General features: G+C 38.0%; 1 protein-coding gene across 1 annotated transcript in view; it reads right to left on the bottom strand.

Annotated features, from left to right (window-relative positions):
• Positions 1-1,869: 1,869 nt before the first annotated feature.
• Positions 1,870-27,198, bottom strand: part of F5 (coagulation factor V) — a 45,458-nt gene continuing 20,129 nt past the window's right edge. Inside the window, exons 12-25 of the mRNA XM_042457468.1 lie at positions 25,597-25,809; positions 22,569-24,849; positions 18,548-18,707; positions 17,669-17,905; positions 17,138-17,345; positions 15,257-15,436; positions 12,716-12,832; positions 11,731-11,802; positions 10,760-10,854; positions 6,982-7,137; positions 5,669-5,813; positions 4,859-5,007; positions 3,506-3,688; positions 1,870-2,280 (exon numbers count right to left, since the gene is read on the bottom strand). Of these exons, the coding sequence (XP_042313402.1) occupies positions 2,134-2,280; positions 3,506-3,688; positions 4,859-5,007; positions 5,669-5,813; positions 6,982-7,137; positions 10,760-10,854; positions 11,731-11,802; positions 12,716-12,832; positions 15,257-15,436; positions 17,138-17,345; positions 17,669-17,905; positions 18,548-18,707; positions 22,569-24,849; positions 25,597-25,809 (4,343 nt within the window). The 3' untranslated portion in view covers positions 1,870-2,133. The remainder of the gene's footprint in view (positions 2,281-3,505; positions 3,689-4,858; positions 5,008-5,668; positions 5,814-6,981; positions 7,138-10,759; positions 10,855-11,730; positions 11,803-12,715; positions 12,833-15,256; positions 15,437-17,137; positions 17,346-17,668; positions 17,906-18,547; positions 18,708-22,568; positions 24,850-25,596; positions 25,810-27,198) is intronic.

Here is a 27,198-nt window from a genome sequence, read left to right as displayed (position 1 = left end):
AGGTTAAACAGTTTGGAAACCCCCTCTGAAGAAACTTGCCAAGATAGGGTTGCCCTAAGTCCGAAACGACTTGAAGGCACATCATAACAACAACAAATATACAAACTAGATAATATAATTGGACCTCAAATCTTTAATTAAAAGTTATGTTTTTACTCAGTACTGGAATTAGGCCATTGTCAGTGCCAGATATGCATCTATGCAAAGGGATCTTGTAACACCTTTGAGACTAACTGAAAGATGTTGGTAGCATGAACTTTTGTAGACTTCAGCCTACTTCCTTAGATGCATGTTTGAAAATAGGCCCCAAGTCTAGTAGGATCAAGTCTACAAAAGCTCATGCTACCAACTTCTGTCCTTCAGTTAGTCTCAAAGGTGCTACAAGATACCTTTGTACTGACTTTCCAGACTAACACAACTGTGTATTTGAATACTGTACTATCTACGTTGATTCAGTGGATCTTCTCTCACTATGTCTAGCAACTGTATTTAGGTCTTCATTATCCCACGAACAGCTGAGTTTTGCAAGAAAGATGAAAGCAGAGTGACTTAACCTCTCAGAACTTGTTTTGAGTTCTCTTGAGAGAAAAAATGGTTTCAGTGACTGTCGCAGACACTCTCAGTATGTCATAGCAAGTCATGCATGAGACTGCTTTTGCCTCATCTGTGCTACTAATGACTAAGCCTGAGTCTGAGACTTCAGTACAGTCATCCCACCAGTGACCTGAATCAGCATAAGAATTAGGACTGACAGATCAGAAGCATCCTAGGCTGTGAGATTTTTAGGACTAAAGCGTGAGATATAGGAATGGCACTTGCTGATATCACAGGAGAGGCCCTGGTGATTTCATTATACATGATACAATAAGGGTCAGCCAAATTGTTCGGAGCGTGTTATTTGCATATAAAACAAAGCATAACAAATACAAAATGATGCTGTTTGGAAATTGTTTTCCAAGCTCTGCACTAAACAGAAAAAAACTCAAACTTTTCCCAGCTCTGTTTTTAATCCCTTTGAAAACATATATTTTAATAAAATTGAAGTTGTAAGTCCTACTTTTTAAAAAGTTTTTTCAAGCTTTGCTTTGACAAGAAAAAAAATCCTGTCTCTGTTTTTATCACTTTTCCAAATAGCATCATTAACAACACAAGGATGTTATGGGTCCAAAACACACTGCAGAAATAATCCAGTTTAAGACCGCTTTAACTGTATCATGATAATATCGATTCTTACATTTTGTTGACACCATGAGAATCCCTGTAATTTATTATTTATTTAGTTGAGCAAATTAATAAATACATAAATAAAAAGTTTCAGGTCAGTGAGTGAGGATTCCAGCTAAACTGAGCCCAGGACCTCGCACTTTTCATTGTAAGCACCATGATGCGTCTGAATCTGCTCGAGAAACATAGTAAGGATGTAGTTCTTCTCAAGGAGTAGTTATTATCACATAAGATGAAAAATAACTATTAACAAGCAAGCAAAAATTGCACTGGTTGCATTAGTGTTATTCAATCTGTTTGTTGGTAAATACAGGATGTGAGCTCTGATTTCCTGCTTGTCAGAGAGATACTTTCTAACACAATCCCATCCAAGAATGAGTAGATTGCATAAAGGACCTCACAACTTAATAGACCTATAACAGTGATTCACTCCAAAACTAAGGTAGCATGGTCACAAAGGTCATAAAGAGGCACAATTTTTATCAGAATTCATGCCTCTCATCTAACTGCTGAAATTTCTGACTTTCAATATAAAGTTTAATTTTTTACATAACTTCAGAAACAAAATAAGTGCATCAAAAGTACATAACATAACTGATGATTTGCAACTGAATAGTAGGAATGTAGAAATAGACGAATACGAAGTTAACGTTTAAAAATATATATATTCAGGATTAAAATGATAAATACAATTGCTTCTTTGTCTATTTAATAATCATAAATTGCTCTGATTTGTCTTTTAATTACATTTTCAAAGTTGTTTGAAATCAACAGCTGAAAGTGCAAAATGAATATGCAAAATATATTCATGATAAGCCCCACTTTATTTTGGTCTGGGTCCCCTTCCTTTTAAAACAGAGAGAGTCCTTCTTAAAGTTTGGGGCTTCTTGATATGCTGGCGACCAGTCCTTAGAAATCATCACAACCAAAGAGTTCTATCCGAAGTGCAATACTCTGATTCCATGTTTTGGGAACAACACGAATAAACCGGGAAAATATGGGTGGCTCAAAATAGTGCTTGACTTGTCCAACGCTGTTAATGTTTCCAGTGAACACCTGACAATAAACCCAAAATAATTAATTACTCAGAGTGCTGAATTAATGGATGCATTTCAAAGGTAAGTACTGAAAAAATTCTGTGACTGGGGGAAGGGACGGCCATCTCAAATTTCCATGGCTGTTCACTGGGGTGGGCACACTTGAGAGTTTCAGGATATCATACCACAACAACACACCCACCATTTGGGTTAACTAGAAGTGATAAGGGTCTGGCTGTTTGGGCATCCCCCCTGAAACAGTCTTGTAAGCATATTTCAGGGGAGGGGGGAGTGTTTTTTCAGCTGAAAAAGTTATACTTTTTCTGAGGTTTCAAAGGCCACAAAGGACTACATGTGATCCACAGCCCACACATTTCCTGTGTTTACTGCATACAATATATGCATTTAAGTTCATATACACCTATGAGGTTGCCTTATGATGTCAGTATTTAAAAGATGGGTTAGTAGCCTATCTACTCTGACTCACAATGGCACTCCCAAGTTGATGGATAGATTTTTCCAAGGCTCTACCACCATGTCCCATTGCTACAACAACACACCCTCTACACCTCTCTCTTAACCTTGCATTGACAATGGCAGGTACATGACAATAGGGTAGAATTTAGGCTCACAGTAAAAGTACAATTGCCATCTTGACAATGGAACACTGTGTACAGGTGTAAATAAACTGGCTTAATTCCACATAGCAGGAGCCATATCTAGTGTTTACTAGTTCCTATACTGCTGTAATAACTCATGTGGGTTTTTTAAAAAGTGAATTACAATAATTAGGCCCATGGTGGTGAACCTATGGCACGTGTGCCCTCTCTGGCATGTGAAGCTATTTTTGAGGGCACATGGAGAGACGGGAGGGCAGGGGAAGAGAATATATGCTGTAGTTCTTCAGCAAAATTGTACTAAAAATGGTTTACATGGTTTCACACAAGATGTATATTAGGGGAAAGTATTTCCAAAAATTGTATATATTAGGAGTAATTTATACAGAAATGTGAATAAATTTTCATGATTTTTTAATAAATCACAACCTGGTATGGAGATGGGACAGAAAGAACCCATGTTTGAACAAATGTGAACATTAGAGAAAGCAAAGAACAAATTCATCCTTCACTAATGTGATTCCTCCTGGTATATCAAGACCTATTGAAGGATGACAGTTTTTAAAACTGAAAATTGAGAGATATAGAACTTTACTATAAACCATTTTCTATAGAATATTTCTGTACCTTTGCTGTAGAAGTTGAATCATCCACATAAGAATTCCATGTTGAATCATCATTACTGTAAAGGATGGAAAATGTTTTCACATACATTTCGGTAGTCATTGATCTTGCCCCTTGGGTTATGATGCCTGTTATCTTCTTCGGCTGAAGGAGATCAATCTGTAGCCACTGCTGGTTGTTGTTTGACTGTGGAATTAATAAACACAATAATCTTATTGTGCCACTTCTTAACTGTAGTTCTGTTAAATATAAACATACAAATCATTCACTGAGTTCTACAGAAGTAAATAGAGACACTGAAACTTGGTGGTCAAGATGTCTTTCTGTTTTAGGATAGTCATAAACAGAGAGGGGACATGAAGATATGATGAGCAAGGGGGAAAGCATTAAGTACAAAATTAACATTTTTCAGGCTCCATTTCATAAATGCAATAATCGCACAGTACAAAAGACAGCAGAGAGCCAGCATGGCATAGTGGTTTGAGTTTTGGATTACAAATCTGGAGACCAGGGTTCAATTCCCCGTTTGGCCATTGGGTGACCTTGTGCAAATCACATACTGTCAGCCTCAGGGGAAGGCAATGGCAAACATCCTCTGAACAAATCTTGCCAAGAAAACCCCATGATAGGTTCACCCTAGGGTTGCCATAAATGAAAAACGACTCAAATATCTGAACCACAGAAAGATTACATAACATTCTTTTAGACCTTGTGGATATGCCTGTTCTGCACTCTAAGAGGTGGGAATCATATGTCCCTCCAAATGTTGTTGGATTGCAAGTCACAGCAACCATAGACAATAAAGCCAATGGCGAGGTCCAGCAACATCTACAGGGCCATATGATTGCACCCCTACTGTAAACTGCATTGTCACTAAGGACCAATTTGTCTATGCCATTTTTGTGTGCTTGACTACTTTTGCCCAACATGATAGTCCTAATCACTTTTTCTCTCTGTTTCTGATTATTTAAATTCTTAGTGAACTGATCAACTGAATGGTTCATTAAGAGTGTAGCTGCAGATTGGCTGGCTGCTTAGTTTTTTGTGGGTTTTTCGGGCTATGTGGCCATGTTCTAGCAGAGTTTCTGACGTTCACCCGCATCTGTGGCTGGATCTTTGATGCCAGCCACAGATGCTGGGGAAAGTCAGAAAGAAACTCTGCTAGAACATGGCCACATAGCCCGAAAAACCCACAAAAAACTATGGATGCCGGCCAGGAAAGCCTTTGACTATACATTGGCTGGCTGCTGTTTGTAGCCAACAATTTTAGATTGCGTAATCACAACGAAAGCAAAAGTTGCCATGAGCAGGGAACAAACAGCCACAGAAGCTTCTATTGGAGACCTGTGTCTTTACCTTTGCTTGCCAGGCATTTGTCCTCCCTTTTAGATTGAGACGGGCAAGAGATGGCTCCCATGAACTCCACCAAGTCTTCTTATAAGAAGAGGCTGTAATCTGTGCATTCTCAATAGCTCCATTTTCCATTCCCAAGGCCATAGAACAGTCTGTCAAGTCAAAATTAACACACCACTATTACAACTCCTAAGCAGCAAAGTCATTTGGATGGGGTACCTGTAGTCTTCCAGATATTGTTAAACTCCAGTCCTAGCCACTGCTGGCCGTGCTAGTAGGAGCTAATGGAAACTGAAGTCTAATGACTCCTAGAAAGTTACAGATTCTGCATATAGAAATTAGACACCAAAGAACATTGAACCGGATGGAAAGTATATAGAATGAGAATGTTTGAGGCAATTCATTGGGAAACAAGGGAATATGAGAGTGGATTGGATCCAGACTGAATAGAGATTACATTAGACCCATTGAAATATAAGGGACACGTCAATCATGCTTATGGTACACTATTAAACCCAATGGGACAGGCTACTCACAATTAAACAGTCTCGTTTAAATACATCTATTCTATACATTCTAGTTCCAACCAACTGGGAGATACAGATTAGTCTAAAGAAGCATGGGGTCCTTAAGATATACTGCCATATTAAATTTTCTTGTCAAGTTATAAGTATACAAAAAATAGCAGATGCAAATTCAGTCATCAAATCTAAATACTGACTCTGTGTACCCATTGTGGCATGTTTTCGATATTTTGACCCCCAAAATGAGAATTTCCACCCTACCTAGTTAACAGTAGTATTCATGTCTCACCTTCTGTTTCACAACCAAAAAGTTCCATACGAAGGGTTGGTCTGTTGTAGAACTTGTTTGGATAAATCCTAACATAGCTAGCAACAATAGGAGGATCAAGACGATTTTCCTTTATTCCATGTGCATCTGAATTGCCTTCAAAAAGCTAAAGGGAAAAAAGAGGTATTTAATTGGATACAAAGTGTTCATTTGTTTTTATCATTAGGGTAAAACTTCAAATACATTTCTCACATTACTTACACAAACGCTGACAATTTCTATACAATTTTTTATTACTCATACAAGGAAAAGTGAACTCAGTTCTAGTAACAGGCTAGAATTACACTGTACTAACTCATGGTTCTAGATTGGGATGTGCATCAGAAGATACACCCAGTCAGTTCTGTTCAGCCCTGGTGGGCATACTAGTATGAATGGGAATACGCATGTAAACCCCACATTGGCTACATGCACAGAAAAATGGTTTCACATCAAAGTGATCTCCCATTATATGAAAGCATATGTTTAGTTTCACATTTACATAAAATAGTAACACACTTTGTAGGGTTACATACAATAGGGGGGAAGCATAATCCTTGTTACCTTTTTATGCCATCTCTCTAAAATATTAGATGCTTATATACATCATAATAGACATGCTGTACAGTTTGTATAGCTACTGTTCTGCACAAACTTCATTCAAAGGTAATATGCATATTTATTATTTGAGGAGGGAGATTACAACTGCAATAGGGTCTTTTCAAAGGGTTTTTTTTAAAAAAAACATTAGGGCATACATTGATGAGGTGGTTCTATGGTGTAAAAAGTATATTTCTCCTCTCTGATTTTTTTTTAAATTTAGAGATATAATGCTATTGTCAAAAAGAAACATTTCACCAATGCACTATAGCTGTAAAATATTTAAAAGAGAAATGCAAAGGATAGTTTTTTGTTCTAACATGTCTTGGAATTAAAAACATACCTACTTGAAGGTGGGGATAAAATGTTGCAGCTGGTGCTAGGAACTGTCACAAAATAGTGTGGGACAAAAGAAATGTCATTTGGATTTCTTTTTTCTTTTAATGAAAACTACAGCAACAAATAGTACTGGAACCTCCCAATGCACTTGTCCATATAGAGGAGTCCTTTCATGATATGGTTGCTGATTAGTTGTAAGCACTGTATAAAATCCCACGCTTAAAGTATTTCTGTTTCTTTATTATTTCCAATTAAATATCTTTCCTATTAGACAGTTTTTAATTATCTGTGTAACTATATTTTTTAAACATAATACAAAAACAAATGTGCATTTAATATACAGTGGATATACAGACCTTCTGTGTCCCTCTGTGGTCTCCTTTAAAAGCAGTCCACTTTCTGCCATCCTTACTGTAAGTAATAAAATATTCTGTTGTATACATGTGTTTCAGTAACTGCATGGCTCCCTGAGTCTGAATGCCTGTGATTATAACCTGCTTTTGTAGGTTCACCTATAGAGAAAGAAAGTAATGGATTCAAAAACAACCAGTTTATTTATTTATTTTAATACAGGCACATTCTCTATCATATTCTAGAGAAAAACTGCTGTGGTTACAATTTAAGAACATACATGGATAAAAACAAAGGTCCATCATTTTGTTACAAGAGCCAGTGTGGCATAGTGGTTTGAGCAGTGCACTATGACCCTGGAGACCAGAGTTCAATTCCCAGGTCAGCCATGAAACCTACTGGATGACCTTGGGCAAGTCACAAACCTCCTCTGAACAAATCTTGTCAGAAAAATCCCATGATAAGTTCAACTTAGGATCGCTAAATGACTTGAAGGCACACAACAACAACAGCAACTGCAGCCAAATAAATATGTATGTTATATTTGTGTGTTTGAGTTGTGAGTGCAATATCTTTAAAGTGAAATTGCAAAACCAGAACGGTAGGGCCATGCAAGAAATCATTTAATACTCAATAAAGTGGAAGACAGTAGGAAAAGAGAAAGACAGCACTAAGGTGGATTGATTCAATCAAGGAAGCCATGGCCCTGAGACTGACAGTCCTGAGCAGGGCAGTTGATGACCAAGGCTCTTGGAGGTCTCTCATTCACATGCAGGCTGCCATCAGTCAATTTTGAATTGATAGCAAATAACAATATTGCCCAAAAAGGATGAAATATCCTAATATTCTTTCCTTAGTAATATTTCCTTTCTCAAGGAAGGTTGAAGCAAGATATTATTTACTATTTATTCTGTTTAAAATATTTCTGTATCATGGTTCGTTAATAGTTTCAATGGTTTATCTAGAGAACTAACAACAAAGTAAAACACTAACAATGTTTTTCTTAAAGAAATAACTGTTATAAACACCTTCTTCTGTAAGTTTAAGATTAGAGCTGTATGGTGTCATTTTAATCATCTTTTCACTCAGAAATGCATAGCTTGAGCAGCAAGCTGCCAAGGCTACATTATACAAACTTGCTTTTTTACTTTCAGAAGTACTTTTCATAGAATTGGAAGAGGCCTCATGGACCATCAACCCCTGCCCCCATTCAGGATCTCCAGCTGGTAGCTGTCCAGATTCTTTTCATTTCATACACTCCCCAGACTCAGACCTGGGAAATAAAAGCAAATATTTCCCACTCTGCAAGTGAAATTCAGACTACAGTCCAATTTGGAGTTACAGAAAAGAAGGCAAGCTCCTCTTCCTTTGGTCATGTTAATGTCAGTTTAGTCTATAAAAGGTGTTACAAGAGATCTGTCATCCAATTAGCAAAAGCAACAAGAGCAAGATGTAGAAAATCAGTTTATTTCTGTAGAAATAGGTCCACTTTTGATGATGCAAAATGTGATCCTGAATGGAGTCTAGCTTTTATACCTTTTTCCAGCTTGACAACATCATAGATCAAATCACATACTGTCTGTCTACCATTCATTAACACCTTTGGGCTGTCCCCGAGAGATGGCTATGTTTGTTCTAATCTGTTTATCAAAACATACAGTATGTCAAATTCAGTCAATAGCAATTCTTTGGATGTTTACCAGGAGTCTGTCACTTAAACAGAATTTCTTAATTAACATTTGTAAATCAGTCAGAAAGTTTCCTTCTTATCTTTATGTTAAACACAAGACAAAAGAGTCATCCATTTCCTATCTGAGTCTCCTGCTTTCAAATAATCATGTTTTCAAGTCCACATTGGGAACAGGGAATCTATAAGTGTGGGTTTCCATTTTTATGGTTTTCATCACAAAAGGTACCTCTTACAAATGCAGAGGGTGCCCCACTTGATCAAATCAAAGGACTGTTTAGTCTAACATTCTGTTCTTATAGTTCTCACTCTTTGGAGAAAGGGCCTCTAGATCACTGAGAAAAATACTGAATTCAGCCTTTAAAAATGATTCCTACATTCCTGGGTTCAGTCTATCAACTTTGATCAATTAGCAATAGGTAGGTTTCTTAGGCAAAAACCAATGTCATTTAAGGAGCTGTCTCCTGATGCAGTCGCCTTAGACAAACCCAAAATCTGTGCCAGAGTGCATGGGAGCATAGAAAGAAAACAAGGAGCCTCGCATGGGTTGGGGAGAGCTGCAGAAACATTTGGCATCTAAAACATCACATGATTTCATTGTATTGTTGAATACAGTGACTTGTAGAAGTACATAAAGACCTTTTAGCAGAGATGAAACAGCAAGCAAAATAAGCTGAGCATCACTTTTTTAGTTGTTGTTTAAAGACCACTGTATGATTTTCAGGCCTGTTATATCAGCACAAATATCAGTGCAGGGGGAGTATGTTTTTTTTCTTTAGGCATTCAAAATGCCATAAATGTGAAATTGCCATAAATTTTAGTATATTTGCTGCCAAAGCAAGCACGATTGCCATAAATGTGAAAATACATTACTAAAAAAGAGGCCACCGATTTGCATAAATATGCTAGAGTGTGTGCGCATATGTATCTTGTTGTAATGCTAAAAATCCTTTCTGTATTTTAAATAGAAATACATCCCATGATAGTGGGAAAACTGTGACCACACAGTCTGTATGATAGCTCTCTGTCTGCTGTCAATAGGCAACTTCAAGGCTGCTGCTCTCACTTCTTACTATTCTTTATCTTTAACTGGCCCTGGGCTGGCTGGCTTTTCAAATACAGGGTGCCTTCAAGAGAGGATTGTGCTCCAACTGTCCTTCAAAGAAAGGCCTGTTCACTATAAGGATGGAGTCATGGTCATCCTTGGGTCCAACCTTCTAGTTTTAAGAAAGCAGACAACACTGGTGGCTTTTCAAGCATCTTGTGAACCTTAGTTATACAAGAAGTGATGGCGAGCTGTACTTGTTGGCTAACACACCTGGCTAAGACAAACTATTCACACACCCCAACTAATCTTCGTATTGTAATCCAGAAAAGACCGCAAGGAAAGACAAACTGATTTTTTCTGAGCATTTAGCTTCAAATGATTTGAGAAAGACTGGAAGGATACACAACCTCCCAGACTACCTCCCAGAGGTCTTTGGATTTGCATAAATATGCGAGAGAGTTTGTGTATATGTATCTTACTGTAATACCCCAACCCTAAACATGGCAGTCATCCATCTGTAATAGAATATTTAGTCACAGCAACTCTGTATTGAAGGGGACAGAGAAACTAATATGGTGTTGCACAGACTAGCTTAGAAAAATGCTTGAAATTCTGTTTAATTGTATCATTTCTACTTGTGACTGGCTCTGATACACTTAAGGAAATGGCAAAAATCTCCCCAAAGCATAATAAGCCCAAATATTTCTTTTTGAATCCAACAATCTAAAACTGAAACCCCTAAAGTAAATATATATATATATATATATATATATATATATATATATATATATATATATATATATATCATAAGCCCCCAGTCAACCCCTCCATGTCTTGATGGGCTGGCTACTCATGCCACACACAAGGAGCCCATTTCTCAGATCATAATTTTAACTGAGAGGCCCTGACATGTTGCCGTTGCACCTTGAGGCTACAGCCTCTTGTACAACAATCCAAAAAATATTTTTTCCTATGCTTTTGAAAAAACAAATGATTTTAAATCTATACACACAACACACACTTGTTGATTTCTCAGAGCATAATATACCTGAATCCAAGGGTGTTCATTTTTCTTCTTCTCAATGCTCCAAGCATTGTACTTTCCAGCGTTGTTTAATCTTGCTAGTTTAGGCTCCCAGTAACCTAGAGAGAAGCGAATAGAAGTTTCTTGTAAAAGAAAAGATGGAAATTATGGAGGGGTTTTTGTCTTGGTTCTTGATGTCATTATTTGCTTGCTTATTTCCATTTTAGATGGAACCAAAAGCTTGTATTGTGGATTCTTGTTTCATGACAAAAAGACTTGACAAAATATTAAATAACCTGGCCACCAATCTGAATTCACCACTCCTCTGAACTCACTATAGCCTATTCACTGATTTGTTATTTTAATTGTATGTTTTTAAATTATTAATTGTTTAATTGATGTTTTAGGAGAGGGTGGGACATTGGGATATGGGATTATATGTAATTTTTAACTTAGTAAGCCTCCTCGATTGTCATTGACTGAGAGGCAAGATATAAATAAAAGTTTTATTATTATTTTTATTATTTTAAATACTATTGGCTACTAATTATCAATTATAAACAAGTAGTAACTGAAAAGCAGAAGAATTGCTGTAGTGTGTCATCCATACCAAATCAAAATGAATACATTAACCTTTGCATGCTATACTGTGTGTCTAGTAAGGCCTAAAAACATTTGCATTGTTCTCTCAGTTTTGGTGGTGTGAATGACTTCATTCCCTAATGAAACATGAGAAATGAAAATATTGGATTACATTAAATACTCTCTGCAGAAAAGGAGCTTTCATTAAAGCACCAGTATTGTGTGCAGTGAATGGAGTACTAGAGGCTAGCAGCAAGTACATTTCTATACTGTTTACTGATGTACTAAGCAGTTTACAAAGTGTAAGCTAATTGCCCCAACAAGCTGGGTACTCATTTTAGTGATCTACAGAAAGCTAGATCTATTGAAGGCTAGAAGTCTCACAATCCTTAGCTCTGACAAATTCAACTCACCTGTGTGACCGGAAGCACTGATTTGCGAATCTTGTATAATGCCACTTTCCAGACCCATAGGTAACTTACACTCTGTAGGGGGAGATAAAACCTTTTTTGGTCCATGATTAAATTATGAGAATAGATAGAACAATCTTTATAGTTTAATTTCAGTTGGTGGGAGTGAAGGGGGGATATGCCACTGAAAAGGTGCTGTATCCTATACATGCTAAGACTGGGAGGGAAAGGGTGAAAATGATCATTAAAAAAGGGTGGAAATCATCATAAAAATAAAAATAATTATTTCTTACCTGTCTCTCCCCAAGCCTTGAGTCAGGGAACAACATAGATTAAAATACAAAACGTAATTAAACACATAAAAACATTGAAGATAGAGCCTGCATCTGCACTGCAGAAATAATCCAGTTTGACACAACTTTAACTGCTGTGGCTCAATGCTATGGAATTCTGGGAACTACATTTCCTAGAATTCCATAGCATTGAGCCACAGCAATTAAAGTGGTATCAAATCTGATTTTTTTTCAGTGCAGATGCTGCCTAAGACAACCATTACACATTAAAATCATTCAGATATAAATTTAAAATACACCTATTTAAAATTCATAGTTTAAGATCAGCTGATTAGGGCTGTTTTAATACTGTTTTGAATTCAGACAGGATGTTTAGCTGTTGAATCCCTCCAGGCAGGTTATTCCACAGTCTAGGGCTGGCCCATGAAAAGGTCCTCTGGGTGACAGCTGCCAGTCTAGTCCTGGCCGGTTGAAGTAAATGTCCCTTAGAGGACCTGAGTGTATAGGATAGATTGTATTTATACGAAAATAACAGCCAAGGCCCCACTTTCCCTAGAAATCCTATTGATCAGGGTCTATACTGACTGTTACACCCACATGCTACTTACACATTTAGGGAATGAGTGAACTCAGACACACCTGCTAGCCATGCTATGAAGTTTACACATTTGATAAGATTAATAAAACTCAGTTACCTTTATCTATAATGGAAAAAAGGGCTTGCATTCCTGCTTCCTGATATTCACCAACTTCTGTTTCTAAAAGCCATTTGCCAGCTCTTGATGGCGTCATTTCAACAGTAGTAAATGTACCTTGAAAGCAAAAAGGAAATATATGCACATCTTTGATGTGTTTAAATTGCAGAAGATGGATTGATGTGGCCAGGTAATAAACAGGGTAGCATATTAGGGTTGTTGTTGTTTTCAAATCATCCTGCCTTAGTAGGAATGAGACATCAGGCACAAAGTGCTGGCAAACATGAGAAATCACTTGGCCAAAGAGAAGTCATTATTGCTGTCAAGAGAGTGTTGTGAAAACTTCCCGAATGTCCCTATGAGCATGTGCTTCCTAGCATCTGACCATTTATCCATCCATCTTAAATATTTATTTTTATCTATTATTGCTGTTGTTCTCAGGGATGGAAGCTAGTGGCTCCAGTTTCAGTGTAGTGATGAAAGAGCACCAAGGTTTAGACTGGATTTTAACTGAACTGTCCAATGTGCTGAATCTACCTGTGGATATGGTTCAGCACCTTGAATAGTTTCTTTAAAATTTTGGAATAAATCCTGGAGCAGTTTCACCATCATCCTTACACTGGAGCAACCAATTTCCACTATTAGCACCTGTGGCACTTTATGGAGCTTGATGTGGGGGGTAGATAATATCTGCCCTCTAGGATCTCCCAATTCACACAAGAAAAACAGGGGAGACAACAAGGAATAGTAAATTAAAGGGAAGAATTAATGTGGAAAAATTCAGTTACCATTTGAAACAAAGATCAAGAGGTTACATCAGAAACCTTGCTTTTAAAAGTGGACTTTCAAAAAGGATTTATAGCAAGTGTTAGCATGATGCACACAGCAGGAATTCAGTGTATAGCTATCATCAGGCAGAATGAGCCACTTACTTTGGACAATATAATTTAAGTGATATCAAAAAGAAGCAAATTATTGTTTTACATGTATTTTGTTATTATTATTAGTCTTATTCTAGTTGATTTACTGTACGCAGCTCTTACAGGATTTTATGCCTCAGGTGCCAAAAAAGAGGATATAATGCACTTTGACTTGTGAGGGAGAGGCAAAACCCCACAACCTTCGGGAGCTCTAACTCCTCATTCTGTATTTACCACTATGTGTGCACTTTTGTATATATGAATGATATTAAGGTTAGTACTGCATATACGAATGGAACAGAATTTAAATCCTGAACTACATAATAACATGTCAGTAACTTCTTTCTTTCTGTTCTTTATTCTTTCTACACAGTCAGTTGGAGAACTCGGTTAAATAAACAGAGAAGGAAGTTAGCCAATACATTTCAGAAGGCCAATAGAGGGAACAATAGTTTTGCAACAAACCACCAGTGAATAGCAGGTGTTGTAGGCTATATTTCAGAAGAAGGAACTGGCAAAACTATCTCTGAGTATTCCTTACCTAAGAAAATCATATGAAATTTATGGTGTCACCATACGTTAACTGGCGACTTGAAGGCATGAAACACAGAAAATGCACACATCTAAAAAGTCATTTTCACATTTTTGTTGTTACAGTATTATAATAATGACAGGCAAAGTAGCAAATCCTGAATCAATCTTCAGTTCTGGTTATTCGTTAATAATATTTCTACAACACAAACACTACCTGATCTATGGAGACAGCCACTTCCAGCTGCACTTGCAAGGAACTAGAGGGGGGGGGGGTCAGTGCTTCCAGGACAGACTACACTGTTGCCCTTCACCAGAGGATGGTTCCTTTTTTAAAATAAGAGTTAAAGTAGAGTACTTACATTGACCCAGGATAAATTGACTCAGGTCCAAAATATACTGCAGAAATAATCTGGTCTGAGACCGCTTTAACTGCCCTGGCTCAGTGCAAGCGAATCCTGGAAATTTGGCACCAGAGCTCTCTGACAGAGAAGGCTAAATGTCTCACAAAACCACAGTTCCCAGAATTCCGTAGCACTGAGCCAGGGCAGTCAAAGTAGTCTCAAACTGGATTATTTCTGCAGTGTGCTTTGGGCCTCAGTTTCTTTGGGTCAATTTTCTAGACGTATATATGGGTACATACAATAGTTCAATAACAAAGTATTACTGAACAAGTTGTAAGATGTGATCTCATTCTTTAGGACACCTTTCTCTAGCCAAACAGTTCCCAGATGTGCTGAACCTTTACCATTCCCAGACAACAATTATATTATGTGCTCTGTAGTCCATCTCAATAAAAAATTCAAGACAGGAGGAAGGCAACTTTAAAAAGAGAAAATGGCCACTTTTCAATTTTAAAAAGTGGCATTAGGGTCATTGGTAACAGTGGTAGTGCCATTCTCTTTAAATCCTGCAGCCTCGAAATGAACATTTTAAACAATTAGTTTTTTCCCTGACATCTAACTTTCTTAAATTAATTTTCAAATCTAATGTTCTAAATTCTGCAGATATGTGATAATTTAGATATCTATGAAGTCATTTCAGGCTTGCAGAAAATGGTGTTTAGATAAATGGATCTGATTATATTTACCAGGAAGAAGAGGGTAGACACCAAGCTGATGATCTTCCATTCCTTGCTCCATGAACGTTTGACCATGAAAGTGAATTACATGAATGTCTTTGGGGCCTCCCATGTTTAGCAAATGCCAGTGGACCTCTTCACCCATATACATTCGCAATCCCTGCAGTTGATAAGAGATCCCATTTATGCCTAAAAAGAGAAGTTGATCAGAGATTAAACAAACTAAAAATATATCATTGGGAGGGGGGTGTTGGGCTCTGTGGCCATGTTCTAGAAGAGTTTTTTTCCTGACATTTCGCCAGCATCTGTGGCTGGCATCTTTGGAGAATGCTTGCCTGGAAAGGTCTTGGGTATATATATTGTGTGACATGGGAAGGCAGGAGTGATTTGCATGTGTATTGTTCTGTTGCAGTCCTCAGGGTGAGAGGGTTTGCAAAAGAGGATTAGTGTCTGCTTGATTAGTGCTCATTGTCTGCTGGGAAACCCCTGACCCTAGGAGGTTTCTCATTTGCACTTGTTGAGTCTTCATCTTGCTATTTTTCAGGACTGGTAGCCAAATCTTGTTTACTTTAAGGGTTTCCTCTTTCCTGTTGAAATTGTCCAGGTATTTATGGATTTCAATGGCTTTCCTGAGCATCCTGACATGGTAGTTGTTGGTATGGTCCAGAATTTCAGTGTTTTCAAACAGTATTTTATGCACAGCTCACACAGTATATATATATATACCCAACTCCTTTCCAGGCAAGCTTTCCAGCCACAGATGCTGGTGAAACATCAGGAAGAAACTCTTCTAGAATATGGCCACATAGCCCAAAAACCCCACAAAAAACTATGGATGTTGGCCATGAAAGCTTTCGACTCCACATTTAAAATATATCCTTTGTCCAATTCAATTTGTTAAATGAAATAGTATATTCAGAGAAGAAATCAAATTAAAAATGCATGTAGAATAGTAACCTGGACCCTGTGGGAATTAGTGATAACCTCTTTCTTTGGTTCACCTAGTATGGTCTGTCTTTCTATTAGAGCTAACCAGCAATTAGATAATCAGAATGAATTTTTGTAATAAAGGATTTTATTTTTTTAAATGCCCCCATTCATAAGCATCCACTGTAGACTGGATTTAAAGAATACAAAAATCATCATCATCCTTCATAAAACCTATAATCATCCCAGCTGCATCTGCAGTCACCATTAATATATAATATAATAAAACTAAATATAATTCTATATTAATTAAAAGATGAGTTCTACATTTTAAAGAGTTTCTCATTCTAGTTTTTAGAACTGGAGGTATATAAGCAATTTTAAAAAACCCTGATTTTTAAAATATTAAAGCTGTGTTTGCACACATAGCCAGCAAATACATAAAGCTGCCAACACCTGAATGATGTACTCACACTCTAAATTCATTGCCATATTATGATTTGTATGGTGCCTTAAGGAAGCTCTTATTGCTTGTCGGTTGCCATATAATGTACAATATTAACTACTGTACATCAAGTGATACTGAATTCAATTGAGTTGCTGGATACGCTTTCCACAAAACCATGATTAGCCCAAATCATAAATTCCTCATCATGTAGTTTTTCCATTTGTACATCAGCCATAAAATATACCCACTGCAATGAAGTGGTATTAGAATAAACCCACTGAATCAGCTGGATTTCCCTAAATCTTAGTTCACTGTTCAACAGCGACTCTATTTGGGACAAACCAACAGGATTCCAGTCAGTATATGCTCTCTGCCCTCTGCAAAGTGGTAAGGAATCACTCACAGAGAAAAAGTCTGCAGAAGGTCAGCTTTACAAATAACCATTTTTGTTTTTGTTCATTACAATTATTTGCCATCACTAGCACCCTTTAGAGGAGGAAGGAAAACATCTATACCAGGAAAGACATGTCTCTGTTTGGCTCCAGAGGGTCTCTCAGCCTGAGTCCTTTTGCCATATTTATCGAAGTACCAGCTTTTCTCTTCATCAAAGACCATAAAGGAGAGGACAAACTCCCGCATGTCTTTTGGCCTGTTGTACTCATCAAGCATTCCTTTTTGACAGATCAAGATTGGCCCAATCAAGCCTGAGTGAATATCTTTCTCCTGCAAAAGAATTAAGAACAGGAAAAGAGATTCCCCAAACTAGCTTCCTTGATAAACAAACTGCAAATATTAAAAGTAATTTATCTGAAAATGTCTGTCCAATTCACATTGGTGGGGATACATTAGTAAAAGTTCACAGAAGTTATAGCATGCTCTATTTTTAAAAAAATTCCTGTTTCATATGTAGAGTATTTCAAATATAACATATATCTGAACATCAGAAACCATATAAGGCTGGAATATAAATTAAGCAATATATTATTCATTAAGTTTTCTTTTAAAGAAAAAAGTATAATGTGTTTTTGGTATAACATCTGTCTTACCGGGTTTACAGCAGAGTAATATGCCCAGGATTTACATACTCTCTGATCTTCTGCAGGACCTGACCGTTTGTTTGCATGCCATACATATGTATAGGTTTCATTTGGCCTGATTGCATCATCTGTTTTGAACCATTCTGGAGAATGATCATCATAACTTCTGCCTTCAGATGATTTCTCATAGTAAAGTCCATGGGCATGAAGAGAATATGATCTGGTTGCCATATTTTTAAACTGAACCTAAAGAACAGGAGGGACAGTGATCAGCAGAGATGATTCCAATGGAGAATCCCTCTCCAAAACTTTAAAACTTTGTGGAACTGTGCTGGCTTCAGATTTTATTTCTCTCTTCCCCCCCCCTTTTTTTTAATACAGCTTTTCCTCAGCATTGAAACATGTGGTGGCTTTCCAAAACAAAATGCATATATAGCTATACATCTGTATTTCTTAAGCTTAAACTTAAAAAAAAAAGAAGAAAGAGGAAATACATTCATTAACATTTCTTAAATGATTGCTTACATGCTGCCAGACAAAGTAGTTTATCTTTGTCAAGTGATTTATCTTTTCCAATGGCACCCTTTATCCTTTGAGCCACAGGGTTACCATGGTGAAAATTTGAACTCAGATTAGATTATAAGATTAGCATTCTGAACAGGGGCACCATCCACATCACAGGGTTTTCCAGTAGATCCCACCTGTATAAATAATTTCCACTCCAGAATTTAACTGTAAGATACAGAACATTTTAAATATTCTTATATTTTCAGTACATTCAAACCAAAATGAAACCTATTCTCTGAAGTTTACACATTTCTCAGTTTTGAAGTTGGTCTTTAAAATCTGCAATCCCCAGTCCTTTAAATTTCAGGAATATGAGTTTACCTGGATGACATCATCAACCTCTGCTCTAATGACAGGTCCAAGGATGCCAAGGTGCTCTTCATATTCCCCTCCAGTACTAGGTATCCTGAAAGTGTCATCCTGATAACTTCGGAAAATCACTTTTCTGTACACGGTCTTGGTTTGGCCACTTCTCACTGTACTGAGAACACAGAAGCATTATGACAGAAAAAACAGTGAATTTAAAAACACAGCTTCTGTATAGGCATAATTTTAACATCAAAAAGGACTTGAAGATTGGACTTGAGAAACACGATTGGATTTATATAATACATTGCATCCTCTCAAATGCTTCCAATAAATATGTTACCGTTGTATCATATAAATTTATATTAATATGCCCAACTATTTATACCTGTATTCTGTAAGCATCCTTCCTTCCAACGATGACTCACTAGGGACTGTTCCCCTGCTCTTTCTTTAATGTAGTCCTTTTTCCTCGGAGGTAGTGGCTATGAAAGTATTTAAACATAACAGAAACCAATCCATAAAGGCTGGAGACAGTAGGATTAGATTACTTGGTGAGGTACTCAGAAGAAAGAAGTTACCCTGGAGGGGCTGTAGGCTAGAACAATGTGCCACTTATGGCCAAATGTCTTTTTAGTGAAATTTATCTGCTCTGAGGATAATCTCAGGAGCAGCAATACATTATTGAGGGGATAGTATCATTGCCTCATTTCCATCAGATGTTTGCTTTCAGAGTCATTTGTGATAGGGATACAACAAGGGAAAGTAGTTCCCCTACAGCCCCACAGCTGTAAACATTACTATTGTCTTACTGCCGAGCAATAATAAGATACTGAATTTAAAAGGAGGAAGGAAGGGTGAGAAATAAACCCAGATGCCATAAATCCAGATGCTAACTCTGTGCCCACATCTACACTGGCAGCAATGTTACAGGAACCAATAGCATTACCCACAACATCAGAGGTACATTTACTTGCTCGTCCTCCAAAGTGATAGATGCCATCCTATGCCAAGCAGGCTTGGCCACAGAAGAAGAAGTGAAAATAGGAGGGAGGAATAATAATGTAAGATACACAGACAACACTATAACACTAGCAGAAAACTTCAAAGACCTGGAACAGCTGCTAAGAAAGATCAGGGAAGAAAGTGCAAAGGCAGGCTTACTGCTGAACATATAGAAAACAAAAATAATGACCTTGGAGAATTTACACAACTTCAGCCTAGACAATGAAGAAATAGAAATAGTCAAAGAGTTCTCATACCTGGGATCAAACATTGATAGCAATGGGGATTACAGCCAGGAAATTAGAAGGAGATTATAAATGGGGAGAGTGGCTATGCAAGAACTAGAAAAGATCTAGACAACTGAGCACAAAAGTCAGAATCATAGAAGCCATTGTATTCCCTTTTGCCATATATGGATGTGAGAGCTGGACAATTAAGAAACAAAATAGCAAGAAAATCAATTCATTTTAGATGTGGTGCTGGAGAAGAGTGCTGAGGATCCCATGGACAGCCAAAAATACAAGTGGGTCCTAGAGCAGATCAAGCCAGAAATCTCCCTAGAAACCAAGGTGATCAAACTGAGGCTGTCGTACTTTGGACACATCATGAGAAGGCATGACTCATTGGAAAAAACAATAATGTGAGGAATGGTGGAAGGAAGTAGAAAGAGAGGAAGGCTGCATGCTACATGGATGGACTCTGTAAAGGAGGTCACAGGTACCAACTTCTTTCCAGGCAAGCATTCTCTGAAGATGCCAGCCACAGATGATGGTGAAACATCAGGAAGAAACTCTTCTAGAACATGGCCACATAGCCCGAAACCCCCCCAAAAAACTATGGATGCTGGCCATGAAAGCCTTCAACCTCAAAGGTATGGGTTTGCAGGAACTAAGCAGAGCAGTGGAGGACAGGGGTCTTGGAGACATCTCATCCACAGGGTCCCCATGGGTCAAGACTGACTGAAGGGCAGTTAACAGCAACAAAAATGTCAGCAATGCCCCTATATGTTAATTGCACAAATAGCACAATTTCTGTGCAAGAGGATTAATGGTCAAAAATCTAAAATTAGAAGTGACAATACCTAAAAAACAGATGCAGAACTTCTCAGCCTTCCCAGTAAAGAATTTACAAGTTGTGTTTCTTAAACAAGGAAATTGCAAAAGAAGGCTAGAAAGAGCAACTGCCGAACTGAGTTTTTTCACATGTCCAGTCCATTAGCAGAGGTATGAACAAAGGCAATGGCTTCATGGCACACTACATATATTAATACATGAGTCATTGCTACTGCACATACTGTATAACAAAAGAAATAATCACAGAGAGAGTTTTGAACCTTGGGGAATTGACTTTTGATAAGCAGATTTATTGCTTTCATACATCAACACTAACTGACCACAGTAAAGAGACAAACACAACTACTGTACTTATTTTAAGACCTTAAACAGACAGGGATAAGAGGGGGGAGGATCCAAATATAGTAGAAATGCCCTTCACTCCCTCAGAAGGCATTTGGGGACATTTTTTTACCTTATTGGGGGCCCAGGGGCTACAAAAACTTTGCCCACCCCTGATTTAAATCCTTAGCATGATCTTTTCTGCACTGCATTCAAAGCACATGTTGCCATTATGGAGAAGGGTGTCCTACGATTACAGCCATCATTATGATATTTCTGGGAGCTATACTCCAACAAAGCCACATAAGATAGACATTCCCATTTTCAAGAGATAGCCTTGATAGTCTGTGGGGGAGTGAGAATCTAGCGACACCTTTAAGGCTAACTAATTTATTTTCCTTCTGAACTATCAGTACATCTGAAGAAGCAAACTAAAATTCATGCAAGTTCAAGCCAAAGAAATCAGTCTTAAAAGTGCCAATAGATTCCTTCTCCCACCTTCCCTTTTCCCAGACTATCTCTTTGAAAAGTCATTTATTTTAGCATGATCTAATCAGGAACTGATTAAAACTGTAGCATTTTAATAGTTTTTTAATCACAAATAGAAAAAATACTGCTCAAGCTAGGAATGACTACTGGCAGAAGAATGGATCATGTGAATTGAGCATAAGAACGCAGGAGCAATCACATGCAATAGAAACAGTTGTTCAGGCAAAGTCAACAATTTATTTCATCATTTCCAGATGAAAACCAGAAATAACCACATGTTAATAAAGATCATGAATTAATAGATAGATATTAATAGATATCTTAAAAGGTAAAGGTTTCCCCTTGACTTGAATATCTAGTCATAACCAACTGTAGGGGGCGGTGCTCATCTCCATTATTAAGCCAAAGAGCCAGCATTGTCCAAAGACAGCTGCGGTGGTCATGTGGCCAGCATAACTACACAGGATGCTGTTACCTTCCCACCGAAGTCACACCTATTTATCTACTTGCATTTGTACTAGTGATGGGAGCTCATACCATTATATTTGAAATCCCGCCTAAAGGAGAAAGGGGCAGTTGAAGGAATCCAGCAGCAAGATGATGATGAAAATGGTCATAAAGGCATTATCAATGAGCTTGAAACAATTCTGGAAAATAGTACCATCCTCTCACAGAATCTGGGTGCCAAGCCTTTATTTTACCTACAGCTAGCCTCAGATACTCACTTATAATAGGACACCTACTGCAAACTCAGGTGCCAACTCTGTCCCTAAATCTACTTCAGCATCAACATCATAGCTATATATATTCTGGCTGCATTCCATTCTTGATACTCCTGAATTTACTATTATTTCTCCCTTGATACGGAATGATGTGAATCTTCACTCCTAGTTCAAGACATAGCACTAACCCACTGCTGTCTCAACTAATGCTGTCTCAGTTAACTTAATGCTTATTAACAAGGATTGGCATATTCTTAAAATACTTAGGCTGCAATCTTTACATGCCTTTATTCTGCGTGGAATTCCAGTTTACTTCAGTGGGATTATTTCTGAGTAGAAATGCCTCCTATTATGCTGTTGGTAAATTACAGTTAACACAAAAACAAAGAACTGAGAAGAGATGAAAGAAAAATAACCCCATCAAACCTTTTTTGCCTTGCTGCGTAGTCCCAGAAAACCTCTTCAGCTGCAATGTAATATCGCCTTAAGTTTCCTCCTTTGTTGAGAGCACGTAGGTAACGTCCAGCTATATCATCGGGGTTACGTGCAGTACTACTGTCCAATCTGGAATCAGTGGTATATGGATTGTCATAGTGTACCATTTGATATTCAAAAGAACCACTGCTACTTTCTTCATCATCTGTGCTGTCTATGATATATTCCTGATAGTCTCCATTTTCAACTGGGAGACCTATTGTAACAATGGGTTTACTCTGTTTTTGAGTTCTGGTGTAACTGGTCTCATTTAGCAATGATGTATAATTGGCTGTAATGGAAGCTTGGCTGTTGTTGAGGCCTCCATGTGTCCCTAGAGGCTTGGATGTTCTTGGTGTTAAGATACTTGCATTTTTTTTCTTTCGGCGGATCTTTATGAAAGTTCCAGATGTATTGACAGTGAAGTTTTCACTTCTCTCTTCATTCAGCACTTCATGTTTATTGCCTGTTTCTGCTTGGCTGAATTCAAGCAGGGAATTTGCTTTATGTGCCTCCTTATTTTTCTTATTAATGAATGTCATTTTTTCTGGATATTCTGTGGCATTTCTGGAGCTGTTCTGTAATTCGTTATCAACATCCTTAGCAAGAGCTGCTTGTGCATCATAACTTTGCTTTTCAGAGATAACATTCCAAGTGTTCTCCATCTTTTTAGGAGGATACATTTGTCCTTGATAATGGAGTGAGTCTTTCAAACTCTTGACAGTTTTTGGAATGGGAGTAGCAACTAAGTGGCCTAACATATTATCCAAAGTCAAATTGCCAGAGTTCTGAACTTCTGAGAACTTTGGTTCAGAAGAAACATGATGTGGTCCTGACACAGTGATTTCCTCTGACTTTCCCACAGCCAAATTTAGATCAGTTGGAAGTATGGGAGATTCAGTATTTGCTTCTTCTTCTTCATCCTCATCATAGTCATGTGAAAAATTATCAGTTTCTGTCTTACCTAGACTGGAAGCATTTGTAGTAGCTGGAATGGCAATAAATGGACTATCTAAAGTGGTGAGGTTTAGAGTAGAAATATTTCTCTTTTCTTTCAAGAACTTTAGTTCAGAAGAAGCATGTTGTGGTTTGGAAGTACTGTTTTCCACTGACTCTTCCACAGCCAAAGTTAAATTAGTTAAGACCACAAGAGGCTCAATATTTGCATCTTCCGCAGTCTCATCATAATCATGTGAAAGGTGATCAGTTTCTAACATGTATGAGCTGGACATATTTACTGTAGTAGGAGTGGTAAGAAATGCAACATCTGAAGTGGTGTTGTCCAAAGAAGAAAGATTTCTCTTTTGTTTTACATGAAAGAGTAAGGCTTGCATCTCTTTAAGGGCAAACAAGGTGGCCTCTGTCAGAGTGGGCTTTGTACGCTTTCCTCCTGAAGTATCTCTTCCAGACACATTTTCTTCTTCTTCTTTCTCTGAAAAGGGGGTATTGGGGCTAACTAATAATTTTGCTCCATCTTTCCTCTGGACCTCTTCAATTGTTCTCAAATGACCAGGCTCAGTTGTTTGGCTGTAACTTCCTGGCACCTGAATAGCATTCTTTTCATGACTGTGTCGGCCTTGTTCAAATGGCAAAGTGCTACGCTCCACCCTGATATCTGAAAAAGGAATCCTTGCCAAAGATGCATCAGTTGGGTGGAAGGACTCAAGTGAAGTTGAATAAGAAGTTGTACTTTGAGTTTCCTGCAATTCATCACCATGCAAATGATCACTGCTGTCTGTGAACACCAGATGTGAGTTCCCAGATACATCATCATGATCATCTATATTATCAGTATCATCTTCTTCATTATCATCATCATCATAATCATAATCAGCATTAGCATCCTCACCACTACGACCATGATGACCACCACCATTCATAGAAGTCATGTTGTCTTCATCTTCTTGCATAGCAAGAGCAGTGAGATTCAGGTCTTCTTTCTCAGCAACTGTCCCTTTAAATGTTCGAAGTCCCAGCATTTCAGCTAACTTGAGTTGTTCTTCATCTTCATCTTCATCTACTACTGCACCTCTGTTTTCTTTCTCTTTTTCTTGTTTTGTTTTTTCAAGGGGAAAACTGACCACATTTGCATCAACATCATCTTCCTCACCAAAGTAGTTTTCAGTTTCTGATACATAATCATCATCATCGTTGTCACATTTGGCATCTCTAAACCTTAGTCTCATGCCACTGTTCATTTCCCGGGAGCCCCATGATGACAGAAGCCACGTTCCTGAACATATAAAAAATTCAGATTATCTATCTGTATTTATAATCAGATTCAGATTATATATATCAGATTATATACTCTTTATGTCCCACCAATAGGGGAAACACATTGTAGGTGAACAGGAGAGAGAGTCTTCTTTGTGGTGGCACCCCAGTTGTTGAATTCTCTCCCCCTGGAGGCCTAAGTGATGCCAACATTGGGATCATTTCAGCACCAAATTAAAACTTGGCTTTTTTTTAATTTTTATTCTCATTATAAATGTAGCCTATGTCAGCTGGTACTCATAGGTGATCTCCCATCCACTTATTTGCTAGGACCAACCCTGCTTAGCTTCCAAGATCAGACAGAATCTGGTGCCTTTAGGATACTTAGGCTCCTACAATCCATATATTACTCATAATATATTTCCTAGAGCATGCAACCTTTTCCTTATATAAAATTAGGCATAACTCCTTGTTAGGATAAATCTGTTAGGATAAACCTTACTGCTCTTCTACAGACTATTTACTTCCTGGCTGAGAAAGGGAGGGAAGTGCACTAAGAGTATGGAGTTTAATCCTATGTCCAAATAAAGGATGGGAGGGAAGTAAAGAAATGCTTCACAGCAGGAGCTCCTTTTCCACCTGCTTAAGAAATGGAGGTGAGACAGTGGTGGCAGGTGAGGAATGTTCCACCCCTGGTTTTAGACCAAATGGTAAATACTTTAAATACATGAGCAAATAAAGAATTGACCATAGACCTGTAACTTACCCACATTGTCCATTGTTACAGTAGCCGATTCACCACTCATGGGGAAAAGATTTAAAATATCTTGATCCCTTCCTCTGCTCAGGAAAGAGTGACCAGAAAGATGTACAGGCACTATCTCATCTTGTGTGCCTACGCTGATGAGGTGCCATCCAACAGTCTCAGACTGACAAAACCCCAGGATATGTTTTCTATCAGCTGCATAACCATTAAGGGCTAAAATGGCAAAAGAAAATGCAGTTAACAATGCATTCCTATCTACAGCAGTCCCATGAATGTAATGAGCTTCACTTCCAGATAAACATGAATAATATGAGAGTACTAAGCTAAACATCTGAAAGGAAATAAAAAATACAAAGAATACTTCAATTTCATCAACATTAAAAAGGATTGTGTTATGTTTATGGTAAATACTTATATGTAAGTCTAGAAATTTTAGTTTAAAAAATCAGCCCCAAAACCTTGGGTCAACTTATCCACAGGTCAATGTAAGTACTATACCTTAACTCTTATTTAAAAATAATAATAAAGGCATCCCCATCTCTGAATAGCATGGCAAAAGGCAAGAGCTTTGTCCTTCCCAGGAGAACCTAAAAGAAGCAGTGACCCTCTACTCTCTTCACTGCTTCTGGCCTTTTTGAATGCCTGTATGGGAAAATGGTGGCAGCTCTTTCATGCTTCCCCTCAAATGAGCACTGAGAGGAATCAGGCTTTGAAGGATCTGAATAAGACATTTGTGTATGGTTGTAAGCTTTTCTGAGTTAAAGCTTTGGCAAAGTTATCACACTAAAGTTATATTTGCTTTGCCTTTACATCCTTTTTGACATGTGTGTTTTCCTAGACTTGCCTGATCCTGGTGGCCTCCCTCACACATCACACAGCCACCATTTACAGGAGTTCCTGCTTCATCCATCCAGCCTTTAGTGTGAGCACAAACAGTTATGCCTGCTGAAAATTTGGAAGTTCTTTGGCATCGTTTTCCTTTGCTTCATCATTTACATCCTTTGTAACATGCCCCAAAGTTTTAATCTCAATTTATCAATGGGGCATATGAAAATCCATAATTTTGGCCCCAAAACCTGCCCTCAACATGAGGGCAACTTCTACTTTTTTATCATAATATGAGCAAATACATGAGGAATGGCAGCCAGCCTACACAAAGGTAGGTAATATTTGGCCTTCCAGATGATTTAAGGCTAGAGTACCATCATTCTTCACCATTGGCTATGCTAGCTAGAGTTGATGGCCATTGCAGTCCAAAAACATCTGGAGGGACCCATGCTCCCTGACATTGAATAATAGTTTTACAAGTTATAGGGGGAAAGATCAAGGAAGTTTGGATTCTACCACTGTTTGGATTCTGTAATCTGAAAGGCCATCTCTTTCTTTATGAAGTCCCACCATCTCCAAGGGCACATTTAGTGAAGATACAATTGCACTGGGTTACACCGCAGAGGGAAGTGTACAGCCAGTGAGGTGGTACAACCAGTGGAATAAGCACAGCTGCTGGGTGAGGAAAAAAAAAAGCATTGCCTCCCTTTCCTGATGACCCAGTAGCTGTACCAGACTCTGAACAGGCCCTCTGGAGGCTGCAGTGTCGCTTGC

The sequence above is a fragment of the Sceloporus undulatus genome, chromosome 3 (assembly GCF_019175285.1).
Source record: "Sceloporus undulatus isolate JIND9_A2432 ecotype Alabama chromosome 3, SceUnd_v1.1, whole genome shotgun sequence".
Lineage (NCBI taxonomy): Eukaryota > Metazoa > Chordata > Lepidosauria > Squamata > Phrynosomatidae > Sceloporus > Sceloporus undulatus.
This window is presented reverse-complemented; position numbering and strand designations above follow the sequence as displayed.